Source organism: Vulpes vulpes, chromosome 5 (genome assembly GCF_048418805.1).
Source record: "Vulpes vulpes isolate BD-2025 chromosome 5, VulVul3, whole genome shotgun sequence".
Lineage (NCBI taxonomy): Eukaryota > Metazoa > Chordata > Mammalia > Carnivora > Canidae > Vulpes > Vulpes vulpes.
The window spans coordinates 84,519,376-84,544,530 of record NC_132784.1 but is presented as its reverse complement, the minus strand read 5'-3'; the positions used below and the strand labels follow the sequence as shown (position 1 = coordinate 84,544,530).

Sequence of the window (25,155 nt, the reverse complement as noted above, 5' to 3'; positions counted from 1 at the left end):
CCATCCATTTATCCATCTGTCATCCATCCAACTATCCATCTATCCATCAATCCATCCATTTTTCCATCCATCCATCCACCCACCCATTCTTCCATTTATCCATCATCCATCCAACTATCCATCTATCCACCAATCCATCCATTTTTCCATCCATCCATTCACTCACCCATTCTTTCATCTATCATCCGTCATCCATCCAACTATCCATCAATCCATCCATTTTTCCATCTATCCATTCACCCACCCATCCATTTATCCATCCATCATCCATCCAACTATCCATCAATTCATCTACCCATCTTCTCCCTTCTTAAGCAGTAACCTCAGCTGATATTTTACCGTTCTGTACTCCCAACGGCAGGGAAGTCAAAGAACTGGGTGATGTCAATTCTATAAAATAACCATTCCTCTGGGAAGATGCCAGGGGAGTAGGTTTCTACATAGAAGGAAAAGAGAGCTCAGTAAAGTAAAAATCACATGCCCCAAGTCCCACGCAAAATCAAGAACAAAAAAAAAGTCTGCTCAGCTGTGGCATACCAGCCTACCCTAAAATTCACTCAGAGAGGCACTGTTTTGTTTCCTCCAGTTTGTTTTGTTTTGATTTTGCTCATGTCCTCTGCAGTCACGCACAGGGTAAATATGATACCACTCCTAGTAATTTTCCCAAAGGCCAGCCTCGTGTAGAAGACTGTAAAGAGGACTGCTGATCAGTGGGAGAAAAAGCCTGACTGAATTAGCAAATTAAGTGATGAAACAAATCTGCCTTTGTACTCCCACTGTCTGGAATGAGAAACAAAATATTTCTGAAATGTAGAACACAGGGGGACCCTGGCTCGGGCACTAGAACGTTAAAGAGGAGCAGAGGGGAAGTGTGTTTCACATATGTATGGTGTTCACAGTCGTTCACACTTGCCAAGATTTGGTTTGTACCCAAGCACGATTATGCAATCCATGGTTCGTGTTTCTTCTGAAATACGCCCTGCAGAGCAAAGGGAAGAGTGGGATGTGATGGAAGCTCTAGGAACCATGTCCATGGCCTTGTCTGTGACGATGGCTGACTGCTAATACGAGGGTGACTGCTTTAAAATGGGACCCCGCGACGTCTTGGCTGGGCTCCTACAACGTTTCCAGGCAACCCTGTCGTAACCCTGAGGGGCCTGGCTCCTGATGGCACAGGGCCCATTGGCAGGGAGGGTCAACTGCAATAAAGGGCAGTCGCCCAGAATGGCACGGCCTAGACGCTGCCTGCAACCAAGATCGAGTCTCTCCCGGGGTAAGAGGAGGAAGACCCCCAGGAGACAGTCAGCCGTCCCTTCTGATCATTAGAGCGGTCAGGTCCCCGACACCCTCCATTGGCTGCGTGAAAGCACTCTGCTTATCTCCTCATATTCATGACCTGGTCACACAGCCAGCACTGAGCGAAGCAAGAACTTGGAATCACCCAAAGCCTGAGCAGGTCTAAAAGCAGGGAACTCGTTAGCACCTAAGGCACCCCAATACTACTGTCAAAGAGCCCCAAAAAGCAGATTTCGGTTCCTCGTACAAAACAAATTTCCAAGGACTCTCATGCTTCGGTAGTTGGAAGTGAGCTCCGTCCTGGAAGAGGACAGAGTGCTGGGTTTGGAACTGCAAATGCCAAGAAGACAGCCAAGGGGGGAAAGGGAGCTTGTGAGGGAACCGGCCCGATGAGATTCAATGCTTTTTGTCTGTTGACTGCAGAACCCTTTGTGGAAATAAAAAAAATCTTATGCAAACCCACCAGGTATTAAAAAGAGAAAACTCTAACTGCTTTGCTCTCACAGAGAGAAAAGCCCAAGTCCAAAGCCCCCTCTGCACGGCTGCCCTCCTTCCTCTCATGGAGGCACTAACCCCTGGCACTCCGAGAAGCAAAGGGCGAAACACTGATGGGAGTCTCACTCCTCGCTGCAGAGATGGAAAGTCAGGCCCCAAACCAGGCACTAGATCCTTGCAAATTCCTACTGGTCTTTAGATAGTTTAGAGCCTTCCCACATTAGTTCCCATCATCTGGGCTGCCTGACTCTTTACACTTCTTTTTTTTTTTTTTTTAAGATTTTATTTATTTGTTTATTTGAGAAAAGAGAGAGAGAAAGAGAACATGAGCAGGAAGGAGGGGCAGAGGGAGAGGGAGAAGCAGGAGCCCGATCCCAGGACCCCGAGATCATGACCTGAGCCAAAGGCATAGGCTAAACCGACTGAGCCACCCAGGTGCCCCAATACTTCTCTTCCAATCACCCTACTGCTACTTGATGCATGGACATGAAGATGATGGTGTTATTATTAATAATAGTAGCTACCTCTTCTCAAGAGCTTAGTAAGTGTCAAGCACTGTCTAAACACTCAAGTATAAATGCATTTAAACTGCGAGGTATTTGATCATCCCCTCTGTTTGATTATTTCCCCCATTTTACAGATGAGGAAACTGAGGCACAGAGTGATTAAATAACTTGCCCAGTAGGCAGAGGAACCAGGACACAGCCAAGGTGTCTCGTGCACTCTGAAGCACTCCACACACCATCTCTCGTGCGAAAGTAAGAAGTCAGAAGGGAACAGGAGCCCACACCCCCGGCCTCCCGGAGACACCCACTGTTCACAGGGATTTAATCTTGTTGGCGTTCCTTGTTGAGATTGTCAAAGGCCGGGCGCCTCGTGCTGAGAATTTCATTTCTGGCTGAGATAAAGTCATTTCCCAACGTGGGCAGTGCAGGGACGGTACTGTGATCCCTCCGCTTCCTTGAGGAGACAATACGCACGGAAGCATCTTGAAGCAAAACCACCGTTAACCCTTAGCACGTGGCCATCACCTCGCCGGGCGCCCTCTGCTCAGAATGTCTTGCTCTGGAGGCCAACACGCTGGCTGGGGTGCTCGCCTGCCCGGGCGTCTCAGAAGGGGTTACCAGAGGGTTACCCCCCACAGAGCAACCTCCCTCCTCTGATATGGGGGGTAACCTCCCTCCTCTGATATGGAAAGAGGCTGCAAGGCGAGGCCTGTCCTAACCTCCTCCTCCATCGAGACTCACAGACCAGGGAGCCCCACAGCACAGGGGACACAAGACTCACACGGGCTGCCGGGTACGATGCAGATTCTCAGAGAGTCCGGGTGAGTCGCCCCCAAATCGACATGAACAGATGAGTCAGGGGACCCACCATGCCTGCTTTAGGAAACACTGGTTGGGGACTGTACCTGAGAGCCCGAGAGCCCCGGTGGGGTGACGGCTTAGAGCTTCATTCAGTTGCTATTCATGAGAAAACTCCAGGAAACTCAGTTGTTTAGGTTCGAGGAGTTTTTGTTGTTGGTTTTCTTTTTTTTTTCATTTTTTGTTTTTGTCAACATTATGGGGAGCAGCTTCCTCCTGAGCCATCCAGGTAACACCATGACAACCTTACTCATTCGCGGTGTCACTTGGGGAAGTCTGGTGACTGTCGGAGGGCAGCGGGCAAGCACTGATGCCTGTGGGAGGACGACGACTTTTGCCTGGGACAACCGGAAGCACAGGACAAGGACCAGAACTGCAAGTGACATTTGCTGAATGTTCCCTGCATGACAGGCCTTGTTCTAAGAGCTTTACGGAGAGCCATTTCGTCTCCATAACCCAATGAAATGCAGTTCCTCCCGTCCCATTTCTCTGACACGGCACAGAAGTCCAGACAGGTGTGGGGCCTTGCCCAGGACCGCACGGCCGGGACGCGGGAGAGCAGGATTTGACCCACGCATCAGGCTCTGCACCACGACGCACACAGCTGATGCCCGGCCTTGGTTTGCACGGCCCCCCACCGCACACCTCTCTGAACTCCCCCTGAAAACCCCTCCTCCTCCCCACCAGCCACAGGAACTACTACAGATTTGCCCAAACACACCCCTCCCCCTCCGACCCTCAGGGCTGCGTGGAGCTTTCCTCTTTCCACTGGGATTCCTCTACCTCTTACCGGGTTATTAGCTCATCCTCACTGTCCCGGCCTTAGCTTGGACAGTGACCTTCTCCCAGACCAGGCTTTGGACGCCCCAGAGGAGAGGAGTGTCCCTCATGGAGGACCCCAGAGCCCCCAGGACGCGGCCCTGTCCTGGCGTGGACCGCACACCACTGCCTGGTCAGGGGTTCCTCTTCCCACCTGGCCTAGGGCTCTCGTAGCACAGGGACTTCCTCATCGGTGTCTTCCCAGAGCACCGACTAGGGGCACGTGCACACAGGTGCTCGGTAAATGTTACCAGAATTAACAAATGTCTCGACACAGCTCCTCAGAGGCTGCGGCAATCAGGAAAATGCCCCCCACCCCCCACCCCCAATGTCTGACAGCAGGAAGCCTAACTGATGAGCCCAGCCAGCGACCCCTGGGCCCACTACACTGGGCCAAAGCCAGACCCCTCATGAGCTGCGCTTAGCCACTGACCGGGCGCGGCAGGTGGGCTACGACGGGCCCAGCCCCACGAGCCCTAGGACTCCTCCAGCCCAGCAGGGGCTCTGGGATATGCCACAGGCCTGGCAGGGCCATTTGAGCCCCCCCACCCCACCCCCCATCCCGCTCTCCTTGCTCAAATGCCAAACCATCGTGGCTCTCCCTGCCTTCTCCTGGGTGCCTAATCCCCTCCCGGTGTCTGCGCCTCAGCAGACCTAAATGACACAGCCCGAGTCACGACTGCTTCCACGGCCTGTCCCCAAAGTCACGGTGGCCAGACAGGCTCTTCCCCAAGTTACCACCAGAACCCACATCCCAGCACACCGTGAAAAAGCTAACTGGGGAAGTGGACCAAGAGCGGGGGGCCTTGCCTCCATTTCCACCTCAGGAGAAGCTCAGAGGAGGACCTGAGTGGTAGCAGGGATGGGGATGGGGGGGCATGGTCACTGCTGTAGCCCAGAAACGCACCCCAACTGTGGGCAGCAGGTGACCATCTCCCGCATCCCTTCCCAGTATCAGACTGGCCAGGTCCCCCATCCCAGGGAGCTGGGAACAGCCCTGCTTTGGCTTTTAATGTCAGACAGCGAGTGGCTGAGGCCCGCCATGTTCTGCATCAAGACCCTCTGCTCCCTGTCATGCGACAGAGTCTCAGCTTCCCACGGGCTGCCTGCCTGCCACCCGGGCACTGGGAGCATGTGAGTACCTGGGAGCGCACCAAGGGGCAGGAGGTGCCAGGAGCTCAACAGAAAATGGCCCAGTGACAGGTGGCATTGTGACTGTGACTCCTGCCATGGCTTCCACTCTCACTGGCCAAGATGTTCCAAATGGCCAAGAGCTTCTGCTCTCATTGGCCAAGAGAAGAAAAATACATCACGCTGGGTGACCACATGGAAACCACCGGGTAAGGGGGCCGCCCTCCATGAAGGCCCTTCCCCTAGCACAGGAGGTCGGTACAAATCACCGGCTTATTGCCCGATCCCCAAAGAACTCGAGAAGCCAACAACCCTTCCACCCAGACAAGAGACAACAGGAGCCAAGACGGTCTTTGGGCCCCTGCGTAATTAAATCCCATCGAGAATTAGAGACTCTGATTGCCTACCTGACTCCACACGCTCATCCCCCTAAAATGAAGGGCACTGATGGTAGCAGAAATAAGAACTCGGGTGCAAGCAAACCACAGACTTCCAAAGGGCTCTGCGAGGATGATCTACTTTGGAATGAACCTGATGCTTATCCAGGCAGTAAAACGCGAAATACCCACACAGAACTGCTCTCAATGCCTCCCCTTCATCCACTGATGCTAGAAAACCTTTCGGCTCCAAGTCATTCTCTGCATTTTGTGGGACTCCTTTTGCAGGAATCGTAGCAAAGCACACGATAGTAACAACATCGAAAGCCAAAAGTTCCTGAAATGCTTTTTTAAGAGAAATATACAGTTAGCTTCTGACCTCAAAGACTGTCTCTCCACCCCTGCCCCCACCTTCTCCCACTCCAAACCATCAAAAACCACTTCTCTCAAGTGTTACAAGCAAAAAAGGAAAAAAAAATTTTTTTTTCTGGTCATATGTCTGAGTTATATGAATGCGCCACATCCTCTTCTTTCAATTATTACTTTTTCATCTGTCTCTGAATTTTTTTAAAAAGGCATTAGGCAATTGCAAAGTAGCTGTGTCGCAGATGAAAGCACAAGTCTGCATAAAAAAATAAAAATAAAAAGACTGCACAGTCACTGCCTAACTGGGATCAGCAAAATTTGTCTCAATGTGCCAGGAAAAAAAAAATTTTTTTTGACGTTCTGTGATTTTGCAGCCATTTAAATTTTATTAGCAATTAGGCGGAGCCTGTCACCACCGACTATATGGTGAGGCTACAGCCAAACCCTGGCAACAAGAGTGTGTCTGCATGACCTGGCCCCGGGCGACCTGGCCACACTCACTCCAGTGGGAGTGAAGAAGGAGAATGTTCCCAGCTCGGGGCCACTTCATTAGGATTCTCCCCTTGCAGGCAGGGAAAAGGTGCACACGGTGCTGATAATAACAGAGTTCTCTGGAAGTGGCAGGGAGGGCTGGCAAGACGGGAGTGAGGCTGATATTTGTGCAAGAGTTGATTTAAAAGATGACTCCGTGCCACTAACTTCTCAGCTGGTGACAGTATTGGCACTGAAATTGGTAGTTCCCAAGAAAGTGGTGGCAGGTCCCCAAAAGCAGCTGGCATCACCTGGGAGGGCCTGACTGATGGGGTTTCTGGTAGATGCCACGCGAGTCTCCCCATCGCCACCAGGTAGGACTGGAATGACCCCAGCAGGGAGGTCTGAGCGGAGCCTCAGAGTAACTAAGTAATAATACAAAACTTTCTAAGAGCTGGGGGAGTTGGTGACTTCAGAAATCAAAGAGCTGGGATCCCCGGGTGGCTTAGTAGTTAAGCGCCTGCCTTCGGCCCAGGGCGTGATCCTGGAGTCTGGGGATCGAGTCCCGCGTCAGGCTCCTGCATGGAGCCTACTTCTCTCTCTGCCTGTGTCTCTGTCTCTGTCTCTCATAAATAAGTAAAGTCAAAGAAAAGAGAAGAGAAGAGAAGAGAAGAGAAGAGAAGAGAAGAGAAGAGAAGAGAAGAGAAGAGAAGAGAAGAGAAAAGGAAAAGAAAAACCGAAGAGCTGCTCTCCTCCAGGAAGAGACCGAATTGGACACACTCCTCTCTGTTTTTCTCTAGGCTCTAGGGCATCTGACCTCAACCAGAGTCTGGCTGGGGGGTCTCCTGTCCCAGCTCTAAGGGAGCGGGCACCAGGACCCCAGGGAAGGGAGTCTGATCCCTGCTGATGGGGGCTCGAGAGCACTGTGGCTAGCACGGGGCTCCCCCATCCTCGGCTGCCCCACAGCACACCCCTCAAAACGAGTTATCATGGGGTCTCTGGGTTCTGTCTTGTGGAAATGGTACAGGGAAGGGGAACCTTCCTTAGCTTAGACAACTTGCCTGAAAGCAGAATGTACAGAGCACCCACCAGGCCATGTTTGAGGACTCCAGGAGCCCCAGGAAGTCCGAATCAAATATTCTCTAGCAAACCTGGAGACTCAACCCTTTCCGGGAGTCACGTACAGCAGGGGAAAGCAGAAGATGGGAGAGCAGGGTTTTTTAAGTGCCTGCTGTGCCCCAGACATCAGCTCTAGCACATCTGATTTTCCCCACACCCCTTCTCAGACCTGGTCCCATTTCATAGATAAAGAAACTGAAGCTCCACAAGGGGAAGCAACTAGCCAGTGGTGGAGCTGGGATCTAAACCAGAAATGCGACCCCACACAGCCAGCAGGCGTACAGCTAGTATTTACTGAGTGCTTCCTATGTGCCAGCAGCTAGTTAAAAGGTTTTCAAGGTTTTAGCTCATTTAATCCTCATAGAAGTTCCATGGGATTTACAGAAACTGGGGCTAAGTACCTCGCCCAGGTCCCAAAGCTCACCTGTGACAGAGCCGGGATCCAGGACAGGCAATGTGATTCCAGAACCAGACCCCCACCCCAAACTCTGCACCTGCATCCTGTCCCCTAAGGAAAACGTACACATGGTGCATTTATCTGCTTGGAAATGTCAGTGCTTTTGGCTGAAATATTGCATGCTATCCATCAGAGAAAATTCTATCTCACTGAAGCCAACACCGTGTATTGCAAGGCATGCCACCATCTCCCGCACAACGAGGAGAGAAAAAACTTAGCCCATGAAACTAGAATACCAGGTCTTCCTATCCCATCCATGATAAGAGGCGTCTCCACTCCGGAGATCTGCAAACATGAAAAGATGCGTGTCTCAGGACTAAAGAAATATGCAGGCCTTCGCATGAACAAGACGGTGAGATGCACGACAGACAGAGGTTCTCTGCAGAAAGTATCCTAACGCTAAATCCGATCTTTCTAGAATACCCGATAACCCTGACTTTAGGAGCAAGTTCTCAGTTTAGAATCACAGGCAGCTCATCTGTATTTTTAGCGTCCCTGGGCAGGAAGGACAGAGGAGACCTGACTGCGGCCCAATCTGGCTGGGAGCCCCCCGGCCTCCTCCAGGTGGGCTGGAAGGCAGAGAGCTACAGACACAGTGCGGTTAGAGCACCTCCCACCCCCGAGGCTCTTCGAGGCCAAGAACTTGCCCCTGCTGCCTACACACTCACTAGCCTTCAGAGAACCCTTTCATCATGGAAATGGCCCAGTCAAGATGGCAGGTGATAGAAGGGAGGTTACACAGAGCTGGCTTTGTAAAAAATATTTACTCATTTTCTCATATGCTGATGTACTCTCCCCAGACTGTCACACCATTCCGGCGGTGCTGACACACCTGGCCCAACTCCATGACTGTCATGCTCTCAAGGCAGGGGTGAAACAAGTAACAGTGAGGGGCACCTGGGTGGCTCAGTCGGTGGAGCGTCTGCCTTTGGCTCAGGCCATGGTCTCAGGCTCCTGGGATCCAGCCTCGAGTCTAGCTTCCTGCTCAGTGGGGAATCTACCTCCCTAAGTGGAGGCAGTGAGAGGCCCCACAGCCCACAGGCCTCCTGGGGAGCTATGGACGGATGCTGCTGCTCCCTGCAGACCTCTACCTCCTCAAGATTCACCCGGGGCCATGTGTTGTGTCCTGGAACCTGTGAACACGATCTTACTTGGAAACAGGGTCTTAGCACATGGAGTCTAGTTAAGATGAGGTCACGATGGATTAAGGTGCACCCTAATCCAATGATGAGCGTCCTTATAGGATGAGGGGAAATTGGTAGACAGAGACAGATGCACAGCGAAGGTGCCACATGTAGACAGATGCAGGAATTTGCAGTGTTGCATGCACAAGCCAAGGAAGCCAAGGAATGCCAGCCATGAAGCAAGGAAGGGCCCTCCCGTGGAGCCTTCAGAGAGAGCACAGCCCCTGACGACACCCTGATTTTTGACGTCTGGCTTCCAGACCGGAGAGAGAAAGCCTCCCTGCTGTTCTGGGCCATCCAGTTCGTGGTATTTTGTTTTGGCAGGCCTAGCAAACGGATACTCGGGAGAGCTTCAGAGCACTCTGTATTTCCCTACACGGTGCAAAAAAACTGCCGGCACCTTCAAACCGCTACAGGGCCCTTTTAGAAAAGTTAGCATAAGGTCAAATTCGTGTTAGGTCAAGTACAGGCTGACAAGCCAGAAATGTATGTGTGCAGCTGTCAGGTGACCCCCTGGGAATTTTAGCTGTGATCCCAACACCTGGACTGAAGTCTCTCCTCACACCAGCCCAGGGTTCAAAGGACACACCTGGGAGCCAGAAGAGGACCGAGAAGACCGTCACTTGTATAAGTTCTGAGCCGAACACCCTACAGGCCCTGGCAGGGCCCGGTGCAGGTTTCAGGCAGGTGTAGCAAAGGCAAGGACTGAAGAAGGCTGTTCGAGCGATGAAGCAAAATGCCATCATCAAAATCCACTTAGGTGCCTAATTGTGCGGGGCTGCAGCGGAGCTGGGAGTCAGCTGACACGGCCACTCTGCGGGTGGGGGCCAACGGCAGGTCCATTAACCAGAGGTCCCCAACTGAATGCAGGACAGCTACCTCTAAACTTCCCTCCCTGCATCCCCCAGAGCCTGCCAGGCTCATCTCAGACCCTCGGATATTTGTTTCCCTCCCTTTTGCACCAGCTGTGGTGTGCGCGCGGCTCCCTGGAGCTCTGAGCTAAAGAGAATTTCTTAGGAGCTCACGAGTGTGTGTGTTCAAGACTCTCTAAAGTGAAAAGAAGATATTGACCCAGCAAAAGAAGGTGTTGCTACGGCTCAGGTTCTTCAAGGTTCTAGAAGAGGTGGGCAGGGGGTGGGCTGGGCCGGTAATATCCAGCATCGCATGGGCCCAGAATGTCACAATGGACTTGGATTTTAGCAAGAGCGGCATTGGTGCTTATTGAGTTGGCAATTACAGACTGCATCACCCGTGCCAGGCACCCAGCTCCAAGCCTCACATACATTGGCTCATTTAAGACAACAACGGCCTGTGGTCAGCAGAGCTGATCTTCACCCTTGTTGTACCAGCAAACAGTGCCTACTGTTCAAGGTCAGCTCATTTCTTACTGGCTTATGGCCTGGATGTGGCGCTATTAGATGTTTTCAATATCACCCCTGGCACAGGGAGCATTATTTTCCCCCTTTTACAGATGAGGAAATAGGGACAGTCGGTAAGATGCTGCCCAGGGCCTCAGGGGTCCTAAGTGGAGGATGGCCCAAGGCTCCCTGTTCCCAACTGCGGGATATATGGCCTCACATTTGAGATGAAACCCAATCAGTGAAGTGGGGGGCACGTCCGGGATTACCTACAACGTTTTAAAACAAGTACATGAACAAACAAAAAGACTGAGAAAAGAGGTATCGTACACACACATGGGACTTGGATTTCTCCCACACGGGGACTGCCATGAAGGACAGCGCGTTTTCACTCTCAAGTGTTGACCGATGTCGTGTTGCACTGCAACGATATTCTCTAGACTCTCGTGAGTTCCAGTTTTGTTTTGTGAAGGTCGACTTCCTCAGAAGGCTTTTGAAATCCAGCCCTTAACCATGGCTTGCCAGATCCCAGATCTGGAGGAAAAAGGACATCTCAATCACATGAGCTCAACAACGAAGGGCAGGCCTCTTGGAGGGGCTCGGCGCACAGCGGGAGGGGGGTGATGAAGAGCCCACTACAGCTCCCATCGCTTTAACTGTCCCTGGGAAGTAAGTGAACTAGCTCCCGGAGCTGCCACAACAAAGTACTGTAAACTGAGGGGCTCTTGATGGGATGAGCACTGGGTGTTATTCTATATGTTGGCAAATCACCAATAAAAAATAAATTTATAAAAAAAATAAATAAATAAAAATTAAAATTAAAATTAAAAATTAAAAAATAAAAAACTGAGTGGCTCTAAGCAACAGAAACGTATTCTCTCAGATTTCTGCAAAGAAGTTGGCCATCGAGGTGTCAGCAGGGCCATGTTCCCTCCGAGACTCTGGGTGGACTTTTTTCCTGCCTCTCTTCAGCTTCTGGTAGTGGCTGTTCAGTGCCTGACATTCCTTGGCTCGCAGCTCCATCACCCCATCTCTGCTTCTGTTGTCACCTGGCCTCTTTTCCTCATGTCTTCACACTGTCTTCTTATAAGGACACCTCCTACTCCAATATGACCTCATCCTCAATGATCCCAATTCCAAATAAGGTCACATTCTGAAGTCCTGGGGCTTGGGAGTTCGATGTATCTTTCTGGGGGATGCAATTCAACCCGTAACAGTATGATTCTTCCTTTCAAATTCTTTAAGAAAAAGAGCAGGCTGCTTGTGAACATCACCCTGTCACACAGCAGTGGGGCAGCTGTCACTCACCATATAACGATTTTATTTTTTAAGATTTTATTTATTCATTCAAGAGAGCGCAGAAGCTCGAGCAGGGGGAGGGGCAGAGGGAGAAGGACAGACAGACTTCCCTCTGGGCTGGATCCCAGGATCCCGAGACCACAACCTAAGCCTAAGTCGGACGCTCAACCAACTGAGCCACCCAGGTGCACCATGTAACAATTTCTTAAACACAAAAGGGAGATGGGTAGATATCTGGATTAGTTTGCTAGAGCTGTGATAACAAAGGGCCACAACTTGGTGGCATCCAAAATAGAAATGTACTGTCTCACAATCCCAAAGCCCAGAAGTCTAAAATCAAATGGTCATGGGCAGCCCCAGTGGCTCACAGTTTAGCACTGCCTTCGGCCCCTGGAGACCCAGGATGGAGTCCCAAATCGGGCTCCCTGCATGGAGCCTGCTTCTCCCTCTGCCTATGTCTCTGCCTCTCTCTCTCTCTGTGTCTCTCATGAATAAATAAAATATTAAAAAAAAAAAAAAAGAAAGAAAGAAAATAAAATCAAACGGCCAGCAGGTGGTTGGCTCCTTCTGAGGGCTGCGAGCAAAGGTCTGTCCCAGACACCTCTCCTTGGCTTTAAATGGCCATCTTCTCTCTCTGCCATTTGATAAGGATAATATCTCACACTCAATGTCCACAGTAGCCAAACTGTGGAAGGAGCCACAATGTCCTTTGACAGATGAATGGATAAAGAAGATGTGGTTTATGTATATAAGATGGAATATTACTCAGCCATCAGAAAGGATGAATACCCATCACTTACTTCAACGCAGATGGAACCAGAGGGTCTTATGCTGCATGAAATAACTCAATCAGAGAAAGACAATTATCATATGGTGGAATGTAAGAAATAGTGAAAGGGACCATAAGGGAAGGGGGAGAAACTGAGTGGAGAAAAGTCAGAGAGGGAGACAAACCATGAGAGACTCCTAACTCTGGAAAACACATAAAGGACTGTAGAAGGAGAGGTGGGTGGGGGAGGGGTAACTGGGTGACGGGCCTTAAGGAGGGCACATGATGAGATGAGCAGTGGGCATTACACTATAATGTTGGCAAACTGAGTTTAAATAAAATTTAAAAAAAGAAAAATCTCACACTCCAGTTCTGTGCCCTCATCTCTGCTTGCCTGAGAGCACAAACCTTACAAGAAAACATTACATGCGGCACCACCTACAGGCAGAAGAGGAGAAGGATGATAAAAAGGAAGTGTTTTCATGTCCCCTGCTACTTTCCTCCACCTTCGTATTTCTCGGGTGTTCCTTATTCCAAAGTTGCCCTCTGAAGCCTCTCATGGGTTTCCACCATCACACAAGAGCAGTGAAAAGTCGCATTCAAGAAATAGTTGGAAACAGTAAAAGCAAATAAAACTCAAGTTCCAGTTTTGCACTTTCCAGTCTCTGAACCTGGAAATCCATTAAAATCTTATCACTTGACAAGATGCCTGAATGCATCCACATCTCCTCCTCACCCCCACCTTCACGTGCACGCACAGGCGGGCACACACACAGGACCTAAGGTTGGAAAATCTGTACACGCCTGATCAAAGACATCGACCCATCTCATTTTTCAAAGACGACGACCACCTTGTGACACGGAACTCAAACCTCCAAGACCTCTCCCCCATGTGGTCAGGACACAGAGAGATGGCAGCTACAATCCAACACCAAGCAGGAAGGAGATCCCAAGGCTCATGATTCCAGGCCACGTGTGAGTTCTGGAAAGTTGGACGGCTGCTTTATTATTACAGCGTGTGGCAGTAATTACAGTACACACAGTCTCTTCTTGCAGAGACTGACGGCACTAACGGCCGCCTCAGAAATCATCTACATAGAAGAACATTATTGATGTTTCTCAGGGTGTTTTTTTTTTTTTAAAGCAGGTTAGTAGTGGTAACATACAGGAGAATCCAATTCAGCACAGTAACACAGATGGTAGAGAAAGCCTGTGGTCTCTGGTGGAGGAAGGTGCTGGGCACTCATTCTCTAGGGCAAGAGGCCAGCTCTGGTAATCTCTCTGGGTTCAGGTTCCTCATCTGGAAGTAACAACAGTCCCTTCCACATAAGGCTTGTGACAGTCAAATGAGTTAATACAACGTAATATGCCTGGGACAGGGCAATCCAGAGGAAGCTCTCAAATTATCTCTGCATTCATGGGGCTTCCATATTTTTCTAAAACATCTCTATTCTTGGGGCACCTGCGTGGCTCAGTGGTTGAGCATCTGTCCTTGGCTCAGGTCATAATCCTGGGGTCCTGGGATCGAGTCCCACATCAGGCTCCCTGGGTGGAGCCTGCTTCTCCCTCTGCTTGTGTCTCTGCCTCTCTCTCTGTGTCTCTCATGAATAAATAAATAAATAAATAAATAAATAAATAAATAAAACCCTTAAAACAAACAAACAAAAAAACTCTATTCCTTTTTCTACCAAAAAAAACGTTATTTGGACAAAATGATCATTTAGGGCATTCTATCAACCAAAAGCAGAAACTCACTCAAACTATCCCAAAATGAGCCTCTTCTTTCAAAACTCTAAGGAGGAGGTTCTCCAGATTCACAAGGTGGAATATTTAATGACTCAACCTGAGTGGGAATTTATTCTAGTCCATTAATAGATAATTTCACAAAAATCAGAAGTATGACTTGTAAATAGCGCTATGGGAAAACATTTAAACTCCTTAGACAATAAAAAAAAATTAAAATTAAAATATGTAACTTTTCTATTAAATTAGCCAAAAAAAATTTTTTTTAAGATATTAACCAATGCTGCCAAGACTAAAATAAAACCAGAATTCTCACACGTTGCCCGTGAGGGAGCACAGGGTATGAACCGTTAGCAAAACAAGTGAGCATCAGTTTTAAGAACTAAAACAGGCTCCTTTGACCCAGTAACTTCACTTCTGAGAACCCAGTCTAAGAAAATCTCTCAAAACAGGGGAAAAGTCATGTCCACCCTCATGTTCACAACATTGAACACTATTTCTAACCCTGGAAAACTGGAAACAACATAAATGCCAAATTATGAGTAAATAAACTATATTATATCATGTGAATGGACTGCTTTCCTAAGCATTAAAACTGATGGAGAAATATGAAAGAAAATACATTAAAATGTTAAAAGGTGGGACACCTGGGAGGCTCAGAGGTTGGGCGTCTGCCTTCAGCTCAGGTCATGATCCCGGGGTTCCAGGATCAAGTCCCGCATCAGGCTCCCTGCACGGAGCCTGCTTCTCCCTCTGCCTGTGTCTCCGCCTCTCTCTCTGTGTCTCTCATGAATAAATAAATAAAATATTTAAAAAATAAATAAATAAAATGTTAAAAGGTCAAAATATTACTGGGGAAAAAAATCAAAATATAAAATTGCATACCTACAGTGATCACAGCTAGAAAAACTCTGAATAAAAGCTTCTAAGATGCCGGACACCTGGGTGGCTCAGCAGCTGAGCATCCGCCTTTGGCTCAGAGCGTGATCCTGGGGTCCTGGAATTGAGTCCCATACCAGGCTCCCTGCAGGGAGCCTGCTTCTCCCTCTGCCTGTGTGTCTGCCTCTCTCTGTCTCTCATGAATAAATAAATAAAATTAAAAAAAAAAAAAAGCTTCTAAGATTCTAACAGTGGTTCCGTTAGAGTTCAGACTTTAGGTGCTATGCTGCTAAGGTCCCTTCCTGTTCCCCTAATATTTACAGTATGTGATTTTTATTATGTTTATGATAAAAATAATGAAAATACTTCCTCTGCTATGGAGACAGAATAGCTTCTAACTCATCACATCCCAACATGACACAGCTCTCTGGCCTCTTCTCTCACCCTTTGGAAAGCACAAGAATTCCCCTTTCTTAAGTCTGCTATCCTCTAAAGGCCGAAGTCATTTCATGGGATCCTTGAGGCAATCACCTCTCTGCAGAGGACATCAGTCACCTTCGCTCTCCTCCCCGTAAGGACCACATTGTTCCAAAGAATCCCAGAACCAAAGAATCAAAGGAAGGACAGAGAGGAGGCCTGAGTTCTATGGCAGCTGCTCTCAAAGTGCCCTGGAAAAGACGGTGCGGTTGGCACCCTGAAGACCTCAGCCCAGTCCAGCCTGGCTCTGGCTGAAACCATCGTGTCAACTGCTCCCTGGGTATGGGGAAGTTCCTTCACTGACCGCAAGCATTCAAACATCCCACCACAGGGCAACGGTTAGGGCACCCCGCACCAACTTGATGGGACAGTAGGCAACCTCACCAAACAACAATCCTGAAGGCTAAATGTGGTCATGTGACGGGGCCCCTGGTTGGCTCAGTGGTGGAGCATCTGCCTTCGGCTCAGGGTGTGATCCTGGAGTCCTGGCATCGAGTCCCACATCAGGCTCCCTGCAGGGAGCCTGCTTCTCCCTCTGCCTGTGTCTCTGCCTCTCTTTGTGTGCCTCTCATGAATAAATAAGTAAAATCTTTTTAAAAAATTAAATTAAAAAATTAAATAAAAATGGTCATGTGGCAAAGGGCCTCTAATGTCAAGTCGAAAAAAGCAGGTGACTCCATGACATATCACCATGATGACACCTGTATAAAACAGTTTGTACAGACTGACCGGTAACCGCTGATGTTTAGGATACCCAGACACCGTGCTATGTGTTCCACATGCATTTAACCTCCACAAGGCTGACCAGGGCCTAGTATTTCTCGTTCAATCCTCCCGGGGCTCAAGCCTAGGACATCCTACTAATTTCCCTCTGATTGAGCAGCAGCGATTGAGCAGCAGCATGTGATCAGGGCAGACAGGTGGGAGGGAGGGCTGGGACGGGGGACACTCTGTCCCCAGTGCTCATACCCTCAACCCCCAGACTGGGAAGAATTATGCAAGAAATTCCAAAATGCAAGTAGAATTTGTTTTAGAAAAATGACCTCTTTTCCCTTCCCTCTCTTACCTAAACTTTTTAATGTTCTGTTCTCAATGATTTAAAGACAAAAAGAAAAAAAAAGAAAGGCAACAGAAGAGGGGTTCTTTAATGTGTGTGTTTGTGTGTACGGTTTTTTAAATTATGTTTTGATCAAAACACTAAATAAATGCCAATCAAGCCTTTAATATGCTTGGGGGTTCAGGGTAGGAAATGAGGAAAAGAGACAGAGAACATCCAACGCAAGCCTGTTCCAAACCAAACCAAACAGTGCCAGGCAGCTGCCTAAATCATCTTTTTTTTTTTTTTTTAATATTCTCTTTCCATCACCTTTTCCAATTTGTGCATAAATTCTGAAATCATGGAATTAGACGTGATACAAGACACAGAATGTCACAGAATATCCTAACATCACACAGCTGCTATTGACAAAGCTGAGAATAAAACTTACATCTCACATCCAAACCCCGTATGCTTTCATACACTGACCCTGGGCTGAATACTCCCAGCTTAGCTAAAGAAAATCTGCATTTACTACAGTTCATATATACACACTATATTCCAAAAATGGACATTCTATATATTTGTGGATTGTTTAATGACACTCAAAACTGGACAGATTACAGAGTTCACATGCACGATCTCACTGTATACCTTATGTTTCTATCAATTTTGAAGACCTAGACACAGAGAAAGCTGAAATAGACATTAATACTTTTTTTAAAAATTCTGCAAAAATAAAAATGCATTATATATACTGGTCTGTTTGTTAAAAAAAAAAAAAAGTCACAAACAATAAACAAAATGAATATTCCCCACAAAAAAAAAAAAAAAAACAGAATTCCTAATCCACTCCCCTCCCAAACGTTCCCTGAAGAGCAGGGACAGGCAAGCAGCGCTATCAGACCCCGGGGCCAGACAAGGGGCCAGTCTCTGGGTGGGCAGCAGGCCCAAGGGAGCGCATCATGAGGGAGGGAGGGGTGGCTGGCTCAAGAGGTGGGCTCCAACCCAGTTCCCTTTCCCGTGCGTCAACAGACTGGGCCTCAAATCCCCATCCCAGCAACGTTAAAGTTCAAATTATCATCTCCTCAGCCATTTCCTCAGCTGGCTTCCAGAAAGAGAGCAGATTCGGAGCCAGAACACACAGTTCTCCTGTCAGTGAGGCCCTGTGGCCCGGTGCCCGAAGCTCACGGACGAGCCAAGAACCAGTGTCCAGCTGTGTGGGCCCCGGGCAGTTGACCCCCTGGGGAACCCAGGGCCCATGCCTCAGGTGTGCTTCCCGCCTGCCAGGGTGCTGTGGCCAAGCTCACCCTGCAGCACCTCACTCTACGGGGCAGGGAGCGTGGTCACCCGCCACCCCAGATGCCCTCACTCACATCCGCTGCTGCTTTTCTCGTAGATCGCCACAGACTCAAATCTCATGCATATTTTGGGGGCAGAGAATAGGAAAGAGGCTGAAGGAGGAGGTGGGGTGGGGAGGATAAGAAAGAACGCAGCTCCTGGTGGTGCCCATGCGAAGGGGGTGCCCAGGCCATCTCAGCAGACAAAAGGGCAGGTGCAAGCAAATTACGATCTCCTCACTACCAGCTCCGTGCGGGATACTTGGCAGGATGCTACACCTTATTTCATCATTAAGAACATTTCACAATGTACAAGATGTGAAAGACGGTTCCCAGCCCGGGCCTTGGGGTCAGGCAGCCCTGAGTGCAAATCCAGATCTGCTCCTCGCTGGTCGGGAGCCACGGAGGCTGCATCACTTCTGGGAGTCTCAGAGTCTGCATATACAAAGCAAAAGCAAGGACAATGCCCCTGGGTGGGGCTGAGCAGCGCGGGTGGAGGGGGCCTCTGTTCTCCCACAGCTGAGGCTCCGTCCCCACCAGGACTCCAGGCTCCACACCGACCGTGCTGCCCCGGCCACAGCTGCGGAGTGGACGGGCCAGGACTGCGGGCCAGACTGCGAACCCACTAGCTTGCAGCACGCGGAGCGCTCAGGGTCGAGCCAGAGCGGGCCCTCGTCCCCAGGACCTCCCGCGCCCCCACCCCAGCAAAGGGCCAGCCACTCACGGCACTCCTTCTCATCACTCTTGTCGAAGCAGTCGGGCAGCCCATCACACTGCCAGGCGCCGGGGATGCACCGCCCATTGCCGCACATGAAGTTGCCTGGAATGTTGCACTCGTTGGTGAAGTTGTTCCCAGGGAGCAGCTGGCTCTCTGCGGGAGAGAGGGGAGGGGGGGGTGGGAATCAGACAGGCAGACATGGCAAGGAGCCGCGCCCGCACCGCTGCATGGGCTCTGGTTCGACACGGGTTACGTGTGCGAGACATCCCGTAGGCGACCTGACTTCCCTGGCCCTCAGTTTCCTCATCTGCAAAACGGACTGATAATCTGCCCCACACCAACCCAGAGACTCGAAGAGAACTAGATGGAAAAATATGGGGAAAGCCTGTAGCAAGTGCTCAGCACACAACAGGTGCTCACCGACTTCCTTCTTTCTCTGTCGGAAAGCTCGGTCATAAAACCCAAACATTCTTTCCAGGCCTTCAACAGTGGCTCTACAGGAAGGTTCCAGGATAGGAGTGAGCACTGGGCTCCCACCTGCCTCCAAGAGCAGGAACTGCGGGCTCCTTTCAGGCCTCAGACTCCGGGGCCCTACAACCACCAAATACTTGAACTCAGGCCTTCTAGCCCCCACAGCGGGAGAGGGTGAAGAGCACCCAGGTCACTGAACGATTTGCCCAGAGTTCCTGGAAGTTTAGAGCCAAGCCCCAAGGTTTAAATCTACACCACTGAGCACAGTCACCAAACGCCAAGGCCCTGCCAAGATGGGCCAAGTGTCAGGCTGGAAAGCAAACAGGGAAGGCCAGGGCACGTGGGCAGGGGTGCTGAATTCATCAACCAATGGACCCCGGAGCAGATTTTCAAGGGAGTCAAAATCTGATGAATCGCATCAGTGTGAGCCAGTGTGGTCAACGGCCAGGAGACAAGGAACCACCTGGAGGTAGAGTTGTCTTAGGGGAAAAGGAAAGAAAAAGACCGGGACCTCCACAGGTTCCTCCTGAATCTCCAATAAGCATTTACTGAACTTTCATGACCAGACACCTGCGCAGGTCATCACCATGCAGAGTGGAAAGCTGGGGCTCCCCTCTTCAGGCTGGGAAGGCACAGGCGCAGAGAAAGAGGGGGTGCCCACATCTGCCCGAGAGCTAGGAGCGGGCAGGGCCCAGGATCGTCACCAAAGAGAAGCATCTCATTCCAGACCCCCCAACGTGACCTCCGTACCATGCCACTAGCCTTTACTTGGCTTCTTATGTTTACCTGGAACGCCCTTCGACCTGTGAGTCTCCCACTAATAAACCCCTAGGTACCCTTTCTCATGCAACTTGTTACTCTATGAACTGCTCCCCTACTTCTCCAAGCAGAGACGAGCCCTGCCTCTGTTGTGTGGCTGGAGTACCACCGAGGCGATACCAAAAAATATTTTATAACCGGAACAAGTAAGCATCAACAGATGGGAATGGACACAGTCACAGGCAAGCAGTACGTCAGCCGTGGACATTCCTCGTAGCCACCCCCACTGCCCCACCCCCTGCACTCAATTAATAATGTACGTGCATGTCTCTCTACTGAAAAAGCTTTTGTAGTTCACTGAAGATTCTAGAACAGCAGCTATACGTGAGGAGGGAGCCTCACCCTGCCCCAACTATCCACACGGGAACCCGAAACACCTCCCTGACCCCTCCTCACTCCATCACCCCCTATGGAGGGCCAATCCCCAAGCCCCGCACGTCAACCTCAGTGCCACCAGGCTTGCCTCCAGCCCGAGCAACCACCATCCCGTACCAGCACGCCGTCCCAGTCAGTCTCCCAGCTTGGCCTCCCTGCCTCCCCCCACGGCCAGCAGGCCCTTGCTAAAGAGAAAATCCATCATGACACGTTCTCATTTTAAAAAGCTACTGAACGGGGATGCCTGGGTGGCTGAGCGGTTTGGCGTCTGCATTCAGCCCAGGGTCTGATCCTGGAGATCCGCGATCGGGTCCCATGTCGGGCTCCCTGCATGGAGCCTGCTTCTCCCTCTGCCTGTGTCTCTGCCTCTCTCTGTGCCTCTCATGAATAAATAAATAAAATCTAAAAATCTAAAAAAAAAAAAAAAAAAGCTATTGAATGGCTCCCTAACATTCTTAGGATAAAGTAAAAATTCCAGGCATTAAGAAAGGGTTCCAGGAAAAAGGTGGCATTTGCAGTGGAGGGTGACAGAGATAAAACAGAGGGCCCCTCGGGCCCAAAGAAAGAGCCCAGGACAGCTCAGCGCAGGACACTGGCGGGTATGGAACACAAACCCCACAGCTCTGATTGCCAGGGGCTGCAGGCAGACCGTGCCACTATTTCCCTCTACTCCCCTGCGGTGCTCCATCCACTGGGCCCACACTCAGGATCAGATTCCCTCTCAAGACCCCAAAAAACAGGGCAGTCCTGGTGGCTCAGTGGTCTAGCGCCGCCTTCAGTCCAGGCCGTGACCCCAGAGACCTGGGATCGAGTCCCATGTTGGGCTCCCTGCGTGGAGCCTGCTTCTCCCTCTGCCTGTGTCTCTGCCTCTGTGTGTGTCTGTGTGTGTTTAAATAAATAAATAAATAAATAAATAAATAAATAAATAAATAAAATGGAAAACATTAAAAAAAAAAAAAAAAGACCCCAAAGAACCACCACTAGCCCTGGGAAAAGCGTGAGACCAGTTCACCACCTTCGGGTGAGAGCATTCTCGGGAGAAGGGGAATCACAGGAGGGGAGCCCAGGAGGCCGGCGGGGTGCAGGGTGCGGGGTGCCAGCCAGACACGGAATGCACACCCCAGAACGCGAACCGTCCCCCGCTTCCTAATGACCGCCGGCTTCAGCTGTAAGCTGCCGGGAGCTCGCCGGGGCTCCGGAATGCAGCTGCCGGTCCGTGTGCTTTGGAAACCCCCTGCGCTGGCCCAGAGAGCTGGCTCGGGGGAGGCAGGTCCCCCGGAGGATCGCTGCACCTGCGGAGTCCTGCTGACACCCAGATTTCCGGGGGCAGAAAACTGGCCAGATTAGGTGCCAAGGTGCTTGTTCTGAGCGTCACCACCAGGCCGGCGCGGGACGTGGCCTTGACAAACGGAAGGCTGTGGAGCGGACACCCGGGTCGGGCAGTGACACGCGGGCGGTCCCAGCAGCCGTGGGCTTGCAGGGCTTCAGCGGCAGGACGGGGGTCCCCGGGCCAGGGAAGGCCCACGCACAGCTACGCCCTTTGCGAGCTTCTGAGCAACATGTGCCCGGGGCCCCACACCAGGGCTTTCAGGGCGGCGACCGTATCACCAAACTCCAAAGCACGAGGAGGAACCAAGGCCGAGAAGCTAAATCCTGTTGGCTCTGAACTCAAAAATCTTCCTCAAACCCATCTCAAGTGCTTTATTAAACTGGCACTGCCCTGTGCGACCCACCACGACTTTCTGTCCCCTTTAGACCAGTGGTTCTCAACAGGGGACAATTTGCCCCCACCACCCCCTGGGGGACACGTGGAGGTGTCCAGAGACGTTTTTGGTTGTGGTGTCTAGTGAACCGAGGCCAGGACTGCTGCCCATCTGCAATGCACACAGCTGCCCCTCACTACAAAGAATCAGCTGGCCCGAAATGTCTATAGGGCCGAGGCCGAGAAATCCTTGAGAAAGTCTGAGAAAACCAACCCTCCTACTTTCTCTTCTCATGCCCCCAAGTTCTTTCTCCTGCGAGCACACAGATCTTGAAATGCCACCGATGGTGTCTCGGTACCTTCCCTAACAAGCCTAAAACCTGTGCCATGGTTTACAAGGCCAGTCATGACCCGCCCCGCCTACACTGCCACCTCATTTCCTCAACATCAGCGTCCTCTGCACCGAGGACTCCAGGCATTGCTACCTGCTGACTCCGATTCTTCTGTCCACCTTTCATCTGGCAGTAGAGGATGCACTGTGCCCCCCCCCCCATTCAATAGGTTCAAGTGCCAGTTAGTCCCCTAGTACCTCAGAATGGGATTGTATTCAGAGACAGGGTCTTTAAAGAGGTGATTGATATAAAATGAGGTCCTTGGGACAGGCCCTGATCCCATATGACTGGCCTGCTTATAAGAAAAGGATAGACACAGGGGCCCCTGGGTGACTCAGCAGTTTAGCGCCTGCCTTCAGCCCAGGGCATGATCCCAGGTCCCAGGATCGAATACCACATCGGGCTCCCTGCAGGGAGCCTGCTTCTCTCTCTGCCTGTGTCTCTGCCTCTCTCTCTCTCTGTGTCCCTCTTAAATAAATAAAATCATAAAAAAAAAAAAAAGGATAGATACATGCCCAGAGAGACCACAGGAGGACACGGAGAAGACGGCCATCTATCTGCAAGCCAAGGAGAGAAGCCTCAGGAGAAACCAGCCCTACCCCAACCTTGAGCTCAGACTTACAGCCTCCAGACCTGCGAGGAAACAAATCTCTGTGGTTTGAGCCATCCAGGCTGCAGTGCTTTATCCGGGCGGTGGAAGCAAACTCATGCATCTGGCTCATCTTCTCGCTCGTCCTTCAGCCCTCGGCTTTATATCACTTACAGCTGGGGCCTCCGCATGGACACCCCATCTAAAGTGGGTCCCCCTGGCTTTTCACTCTGACAGTGTCCTGTGTTGTCCTCTATTCCATCTGTGCTCACCACTGCATCTGTACTCCCTCCCCGCCGGGCTGCACGCTCCCAAAGGCAGAGGGGCACCATTTCACTCAGCGCATCCCTGGCACCAGGAGCCCGGTGGGTCCCCAGGAGATGTTCGTGGGTGCTCTTAGAGGAAAACCAAGCATTCAGCTATGATTTATTCCCATCCCTCATACTCTTCCTTGCAAAGTTCCATCCACTCCCTGCCTCATCCCCAAGAAAGGGAGTGGGGACCTGTACAGACATAGTTAAAAATAAGGGACATGGGGGTGTCTGGACAGGTGCACGTAAATTAGGACAGGTGCACGTAAATTACTACCCCGTCTGCTTTAAAAGAGGTAAGAAATCTTTTCAGCCCGACATTAGGACTTTCTAGTGGCTGAAATATTTATCCCATCTCAGTGTCGTGGGACACATTTAGAATCCAAAAAAGACAAGCATTAGCACGAAGTTGGCTAGCTGGGGTTTCTCCTTCTCCCTTTTCTTTTTTTCATTAAGCTGAAAAATGAAAGAGTTGCCCATTTTCACTGCAGCACATCACTTACTTAAAATAACTACACCATCTGCACCAAGAATGAACAAAAAAAAAAAATTCCAAATTCTCCCCCAATGGGCAAAGGCAAACAGCCTGCTGCAGCAGCTTCTTCCAAAACTTCTGGCACCCACAAATCTGTATCTGATGAGGGGGCCGAGACTGGAGGAACCGCAAAAAGTCAGCTGCTGCATCACCCAAACTCTCCTTCTGGAACGTGCGCCGGTAGTGATACTTTTCCAGCAGAGCAATGGGAGAGGTCTTCTCCCCGGGGCCCTCCTCGTCACGATGCGGTCCCCAACTGATCATCTGCAAACCATCGACAGGCTCTGCTTTCCCGTTTCTGTCCGGTTGCCTTTGTCTTGATCCTTCCAGCTCCTGGCAATCCGGGCTTTAGGCTCAAGAAACAGCGTGGCAAGACACACGACACACACGTACAGGCAACTTTGCTTTCTGTTTTTCAGCTTGCAAACAGAGCTTCCCTAAAGCACCCCCACCCCCACCCCCGGACAATGAACACACCTCTTCCCACTGCCTGGTGCCAACAGACATAATGCTACAAGGCCACTGGAAGCCACCATCTGGTGTGGCTCCCTTCGTCGACACACGTCCATTCCATGCGCTGGTGACACGCAAAGCACCAAGCGACTGGCCTGCGATGATTTGTTGGTAAACACGCCTGGAAAATCCCCAAAGGTCCCCTGGACTCCACACTGCTCCACGTGGTGGCATCAGCGTCAGAGGGACCCAGAGACATCTGTCCCAAGCACAGCCCAGAGCTTTGCCGCGGGGAAGGTTCTGGCTCCCAGCAACAGGGAGCAGCCACAGGGAGGTGTCTGAGCCTCTGGTTCCAAGTGCCTGTGCACAGCCGGGTCTTAGGCTCTGTCTAGCACTGCACACGGCTCTGCCCCTGAGAACATTCCAGAAGCCCCAAACTCTGTTTACCCATCTACTCAAGGAAGATACAAGCCCCGGGCAACTGGTGAGAAGGTATAAAATACCTTCCGGGTTGAGCCCAGGACTGCAGCACCTTGCAGATCTCACACTGACACGGATTCCACATTTACACGTACAATGCATCCTATTTGCACGGACACTGAAGGAAGGCCGGGTGAAACTTCGCCGCAGGGACAAGTGACGGATGGAGGGAGAGAGCAGTGAGTGAGCCTAGCTGTCTGCCCGGCATCTGCACTTGACACAGGTTTCTTGTTTGCTTTTCGCGTGAAATGCAAAAAACAGCAACCACCAAGAGGTGATAAATGCTTTGTTTCCTTCCTAAAATGAGTTAGCAAAGAGAGCTAATGGCCA

General features: G+C 50.6%; 1 protein-coding gene across 2 annotated transcripts in view; it reads right to left on the bottom strand.

The window, feature by feature from the left end:
- LDLRAD3 (low density lipoprotein receptor class A domain containing 3) overlaps positions 1-25,155 on the bottom strand; it is a 228,710-nt gene that overhangs the window by 137,746 nt on the left and 65,809 nt on the right. Inside the window, exons 1-2 of one of the 2 annotated variants that reach the window (XM_072759142.1) lie at positions 24,370-24,570; positions 18,705-18,851 (exon numbers count right to left, since the gene is read on the bottom strand). In XM_072759142.1, coding sequence (XP_072615243.1) covers positions 18,705-18,792 — 88 coding nt within the window. In that variant the 5' untranslated portion in view covers positions 18,793-18,851; positions 24,370-24,570. Of the gene's footprint in view, positions 1-18,704; positions 18,852-24,369; positions 24,571-25,155 lie in introns of those variants that run through there. The other variant, XM_072759141.1, reaches the window with a different exon arrangement.